At 33.0% G+C, this 7083-nt stretch overlaps 1 protein-coding gene across 3 annotated transcripts in view; it reads left to right on the plus strand.

The window, feature by feature from the left end:
• FoxP (forkhead box P) overlaps positions 1–5710 on the plus strand; it is a 63111-nt gene extending 57401 nt beyond the window's left edge. For 2 of the 3 annotated variants that reach the window (XR_011701579.1, XR_011701580.1), the window contains 2 exons: positions 1102–1263; positions 5182–5710. Coding sequence is in view for 1 of the 3 variants with exons in the window: in XM_071589026.1 (XP_071445127.1) it covers positions 1102–1198; positions 5182–5184 (100 nt within the window). In the remaining 2 variants the exon portion in view is untranslated. The remainder of the gene's footprint in view (positions 1–1101; positions 1264–5181) is intronic. The other variant, XM_071589026.1, reaches the window with a different exon arrangement.
• Positions 5711–7083: the final 1373 nt, after the last annotated feature.

The raw sequence follows: 7083 nt of genomic DNA on the forward strand, positions 1-7083 counted from the left end.
TAGGTCCCATCTATTGGTAGGCAGCTTAAGATTTAAACCTCTACCACATTTTTCACTGAGTCCATTCAAATTTTAAAACTAAATCAGCAGTTAAGTTCCCTTCACTAAATATTTTGCTGAGCTAGTAATTGTGTCAGTGATTGAGGTTGTTAGCCTGAAGTTTGTGGGTTCAAAACCATCCTCAGGTGTGGATGCATGTGCTGTAATCCACTGGTTTGTCTAGAACAGTGTGTATGATATGAAATGACTCTAGTTTTTGGCACATGTGATCCCATTAATAGGAAGTGTGCTGCAAAATATGTAATTAATTATAGCTCTGAAAATGATGTAGAAGACATGAAATGTGGCCTTTAGCTGAAGGTTACTTGGATACTTTAAATTGATTTTGCATATACAAGGAAACTCTGCCATTGATTCCTGGTATTCAGACATTTTTCATATCCGTCTGCTACCTGTGTATCTCTATTTAAAATTAATGCTTAATAATCTGTCAGCCTCAAAATGGATTATTTTGTGATGGTCACTTCAAATTCCCTCAAAATTTTGAATTTTTTTAGAACTTTTTTCTTTGGCAACTAAATCTTTGGCTTTCTACCTAACCTATGTTTTAACTGCCTAAATTCATCTACCTAACTTTCCTTTTGTTTTGATTTGATATTTTGAAAGAACAGAATAAAATTGGTATCTATCAGAGAAAGGTGTCCACTATGTGCTACTATGTATTCACAGCAGTTGGCTGTTTAAAGTAGTACAATGGCAGATTGCATGTAATAAGAAAGGTTTGAATTTTTATTGTACTGGATTGGTGAATCTGTCATCACTTTCAATATGTATCATTAAGAGTGTTAATCGCAATTTGCTTCCTTTTTCATTGGGAAAAATTTTAAAAATGTTTAATCCATCGCCTTTTGGGGAGGCTTTCATGTGAATCAGTTACCCATGTATTTTATTGCTTGGGTTGAGTGCTTTTTGAAAGGAGAAATCATTTTTTCGGTAGAGGGAGAAATCCCCATGAGTAAATTTTTTCTGTAGCTTTTTAAGTGGCTTAGAGGAAAGATTCATATCTATCAAAACTTAGTTTTCACTTTGATCCCTTGACAGAGTTAAGGAACTTCATTCCAGCCTCTTTCTGGATAGATGGAATGATGTTCAAGGAATGGCCTTCTTAACCAACACAGCACTAGACCAATGGCATGATGTGAGGATATGATGCTCTTTTCAACCATTTATCCAAATATTGGCTCTTGCATCAATGAATGATTAGTATGTCCAGTGATATATCTAGTAATGTATTATTCATATGCTCTTCTCTTAGAAGTATATTTAAAAATAGAATAACGCTATGATTCAAATAGTGCATTGAAAGTCTCATTGAAAGTCCTGTTTCATTTACAAATTCCCCAGTAAATGTTTCTTGCCATTACATGATATGCCCATGCCTTTTATTTTCTTATTTTTATGTAATATTTTATCATTTTATTGATCATTTCTGAGACTTGATTTTGAAATGTTATACACTTAAATTTCTATATAATGCTTTCAGCTTTGGTGACATTTCTCAGAATTTCTGGTGCCTAGAGAAATTCAATAAAGGAGTTGCATGTAAGTTGTAATTCAGAATATGTAGTCCAATTCCACTCGTTCATTATGAATCAAGTATAAATACAACTGCCCTTGAAATTCCATTTCCCTCATGTAATGGCTGAACACAAAAACTAACTGAAATATCACTGAGCTGTTATTATGTTTTTTGGTTGCTCTCATTACATTTAATTTTTAATTATTTTTATGTACATATTCTTGATTAATTCCTTCAAAAGATTGATTGGTCTTTTAATGGTGCATTTTTCACAATTAATCCAATGAGTGAAATATTTTATCACAGAGTCTTCTAAACCTTGTAATTAATATAATGACTTTAAGTTGTACCTTTAATTTTTAGTGTGTGGTAGTCAAATGCATTTCTCTATAATGAAATTTTATATTCACAGTCTTTTTGGTTGTGAATTAATTATTCCTGTACTATCTGTAATATGGATCCAGTTTGTGTGAAACATGTAGTTTCCTCTTTCATGCTGAAATAATAGCACAGTCTCTGTGCAGAGTCACTCATTTGTGCGGAAAGCCTACCTGGCCGTTGAATTGACAATGGAGGCCCTGGGGTAGACTTTAATTTTGTCCTCAATGATTTCAAATTTTAGGGTGATTTATTTGTGAAGTGGTGATTATGATAGCTGAATTGTGATGTTCCTACTTTCTGCTAAGTCATTCATAGTTTTTTTTAGTTTTTAATTGTGAGAGCAATATTATGGGAGAAATATTGAAGATAAGCACAAAGAAAATGTCTCAAATTATTGATTCTTTCGATCTCAATGAAAAGTGATAGATTCTCATGCAAGCAATTTTGAATTACTTAAAGCCTCACATTGTTTGAATGAGTCTTCTATGCTTGTTCCAACCCTGTCTCAATTAAATTTATCAACATCCCCAAATGTACCCAGCTATCTGTTGTGTAAGAGCAGACAAAATCTTTATATTATCACTCATTTACCTTTTAAAGAAGTTAATATGTTGAGGTTTGTGCAGGTATGCAAGACACTCCTATTTCACTTCTTCATGAGAATCTATGGACTAGTATTATTAAAATCTGCAGTGATATAAATTATTTTGAATTACATTTAATTGGAAGGTATGAATTGGTATTACCCTGACCAGTTATAGTGCAAAAATGGAGTAGACATTGTGTGATAATGAAACTTAATGAAAAACTGTTTGTCTGCATCAAGATCATAGATATTATTCAGTTGGGATGAGAAAGGAATATTATGTAACCCAGCCATGACTTGTCAGTAAGCCTAACCTATTTTTTTCAGTTAGCCTATCCCTTTGTCTTACTTTTCCAAAGAAGCCCAGGTAGCTTATATAATCACAAAATAGAGGGGGGGAAATTACTTGTATCGATTTATTGAGCCTTCGTGCATAGTGTGTCTGTTGACTGCTGATACTGATGCTTCGTTACAATTCAGCATGCTCAGTCACACTGTAATCACCAATAAGAGCTGATCTCATAACCATATTTATTGCTTTGTATAGAACTTCAAATGCATTGCACTTTGTCAGTATAACTGTGTCCATAACTTAGTCAGTATAATATCTTTGTAGAATCACCTGCTGGAGGCATTTCAAGGAATGTCAGTCAGTCAGAATCATTGAGAGACATGAATAAAGTGACCAAAAAGTCTTGAACTACCCCTTCATGCCACCTTCATAACCTGCACAGGAGTGCTCATGAAAGGGGTTTTATATCTCAGCTATGAGGAAAAAATAATAAGATTATTAATAAATCACAGATAAGGAATAAAAAAGGGAGCTGTTAAATACAGAAAGGGATATAAATAATACCATACTCATATATTTTTTTCCTAATAAGTGTGGGGTATTTTAAAGGTATTATTTCTCTGCAAGACTAATTATTGGCTTTGCTTGATTCTTTCCCTCCATCATCGTCATAATTTTACCAGTGAAAGAAGTTTCTCTATATCAAGAGAATAAAGATTGTGTGTTTTAAATTTGTTTATGCCATTTTACAGCATGTACTTAAGCATTCTCAATGAGACCTTTACTTATTTCATATTAAAATTTTGCGAATCATAACCAAAGTTGTGAAAAAATACAGAGTAATGGAATTCAAAGAATATCAACAGATGAAAAGTGTGTAAAGTTTTTCATATTCATTATCAAACCCTTTGGAAGTAGTCTCGCAAGGGGATTCATTAGGGGGTGGGTAGCTGGGGGTTAATGACCTGTTGCATAAATGTTGGGTCAAACAAAGTGTGAAAAACAGCTTTTATAATGCTATATATTATAATTTCTCAACATTTGCATAACTAAAGTATCTCTACGCATATCTCATTTTTGTATAATATTTGTGTCTCATAATGTCAATTCTTAAATTCATTAATCTTGGATTTATGAAATTTCCATTTGATTCACAATTTGGAACAATTCAGTTTTTCAATGACTATCCTGATTTTGGTTGCTTTGATTAATAGTTTGAAATGTTTAGTCTCTTTGGTTGTATGTTTGTTTTAGAACCAATGTACTCTTGCGCTCCGTTTTATTATTCACTGAGCATCCAGTAGATTTGTATTTTTGGCGAATAAATGTTATCTCAAGCAATTAAGTTACTGTGAAATGATAATTGATCCATATGATATTGCAATTTTAACATGTGGAGCACCCTGTAGGGCAGTTTTATGGGTGTTCACACTGGAATTCTACTCTGGGGCCTCTTTCTCAGAAAGTTGAATGCCAGATAATTATAATTCAGAGAGCCCAACAGGCATTTATCAAGAGGAGAGTACATTCCAAAACTTTATTTATTTTACAAAAAGGGTACTTATTGGTACCATGTTGTGGGTAGAGTTTGTTAAAATATAAGATGAGATATGATTACTGTAGACGTTATGGTAATTACCTTTTTGGAACATTTTCTTCAAATCATTTCCAGAAGAGTCTAAATAATACCAATTTTAATGGATTTTAATGCAGTTTCAGCCCATTCCCCTCATTTCATTTACAAGATGCTCATTGTTGAAAGATTTTTCATAGTGTGTTCTTTTAAAAAATGAGGACAGTTTAAAAGTTCAAGTTTGAATTTTACTGGCCTGTAAATAACTATGAAAACTTGTTGAAAGTTAATACATGGCCATGTGAGTTCTTCAGTGTATACAAGGAACAAAAATCAGTGTAATTGTTTATTAAAATAAGTTTTCTGATGGAATGGATTAAAAAATGAGGCAGGTGTAATGTGATATTTTTCTGTTTTGCTTCTTATTATTTCTGTCGGTTTATTTCAAAGTTAAATTAAAAATTTTCTTTATGGTATTGGGCTGTGGTTATCGGTCACAAAGACTATGTATGCAGAGTAAATGTTAATTAGTACCTACTAAATTTTACTTTTCATAACAGCTTCCAGCTTGAACAATTTTTTAATTGATTTCTCCTTAAAACTCTCTATAAATGTGCAAAGCATAGAAAAAGTGATTTTGATTTCTTTTTTGAATTTCGTGTAGAGAACCGAACATTCTATGTGATTTGCTGTAACTGTTTGGATTCATTGTTTAGCATCAGTTCACTCAGTGATGGTGTTGTAAGCTCTTTTTTTTGGCTTTTTTGTAGTGATGGAGGCAGTGGTGTGACAGGACCTGATGGAGCAATTCCTCATGCTGACCAAGGTGTGGGCAGGCAATGTTTGGACCTCAAAATCACATGAAAGTTCCATTGTTGAACATGTCACAGACTAATTTTTTGAAAATATCATATTCCCTCAGACATCTCTCTGCAGCCTGTCATTCTTAAGGTTCATCTACCAACAACATGTTTGCCTACCCACTTCAACCATAACACAACCATTGACATTGTTTTAATGTTTTTTTGTGTTGTAAAAGTGTACATAAAATTGAGCTGTAGACTGTACGTTCTTCAAATTGAACTCAATTTGACATGCAATACTTATCCTCAGGAGCTCATTGTTTTATGTACATCATGTTTTGCAAAAAATTTCCTTCAAGTATAATAATATATTATCATGATGTCTTGTGAGTACATCTATCATGAAATTCTCTAGAAGACCTATGATCATTGTATTGATAAGTGGAGATGCTCTTGAAGAACCGTTTTATATGTATGTTTTGAAAAATAATACTAAGGAAGGAAAAAAGTTTTGTGAATTACATTTTTAACCCCAAACCTTTGTACCAACTCAACTGAAAAACATCCTCAGTTCTGAATGATAATTGAGTAGTTTTATAAGTACCTATATGATGAAAATGAGAGAAAGAGGGAAACCAAAAAATATAAGAACACACTACAGGAGACTATGGGAATTTGAAGTATTTGTCTCCCTGAGTATAATGTGATTGTATGCCAGCTAATTCAAAGGTGTTCACTCATGTTCCTCCTTGCCTCCTCATTCCTCCCTTGGAGGTGGCTGTTGTGAAAATTTCATTAGATAAGGACATGGGAAATCTAATTGCAGGCCAAGGCCTAGTAAGAATTACGACTGAATGGCCTGAGCAACTGATAAGATTTGTGAAGGTGCAAATTATAATGAACCAAATGTATACATGTTTGTTCAAGTACCAAGAGTAGGACATTGTTTTGACAACTTAAAACAAATCAATATTTGGGAACTATTTTTAACATATCCGTCAACAATTGTGGAACATGGTTTGTTTCCCCAAGACTCTCTGGGTTTTTTTAACAGCCTGGTGCACCAAAGTCACTAAGTTTGTAATGATTAGTGTGTTGATATCTGTAGAACTTTAAAGAATTTGAATAGATTTAACGGTCAGCGAATTAAAAAAAAATTAAATGTAGCACAGCTTACAAGTACTTCTTCTAATTATGAATTTACTAGAGTATTAGTTATTTACTGATTAGAGACTTTCAGAGTGGAAAACTCTTTCAAGCTTTCTGATATTGTCATTGGGCGTGGAATTAATTTTTTCCTGGCTATATTTGAAACCATTAATAAAAATAAATCGATACTATTCATTTTATTGCACTATTGCATTATATTTAAATACTATATTCCTTGTACTATATTCTCAAAGTCCACTTTCCTTATTAGCAGGCCTTAGGTCATCATCACATTGTATTATTAAATCTGAGGGCTGGAAATCAAATATACCAGTTGGAATACATCAATTGTGCGGACTTATATGTGGCAATTTACACTTCAGGCTTTTGTTTGTACTAAATTCAATATAATTCATATAATTACAGTTTTTTATTAATATCTATATTGTCACTTCTCCTACTATACAAGCTAGGAGGCTTAGAAAGTGCATTTTTATTATTGGGTTTCTACTAGTTAAGTTAGTTTTGGCACAGTCTATGGAATTTACCTCTCCTAGCAAAGTAAATCCTGACATCAGATGCAGCAATGAAAACTTTACTTCTGCACACTTCCTTCTTCCCTTCAAAGTACCCAGCATGCCTTTTCCTTTCCTGCCCCTTCCTTGTTTCCCTAGTATTTCTACCCTACATGGCAGTCTTTAACACACAATTGCAAATCAA

This window comes from Hetaerina americana, unplaced genomic scaffold, assembly GCF_022747635.1.
Source record: "Hetaerina americana unplaced genomic scaffold, ioHetAmer1.1.p SCAF_31, whole genome shotgun sequence".
Classification (NCBI taxonomy): Eukaryota; Metazoa; Arthropoda; class Insecta; order Odonata; family Calopterygidae; genus Hetaerina; species Hetaerina americana.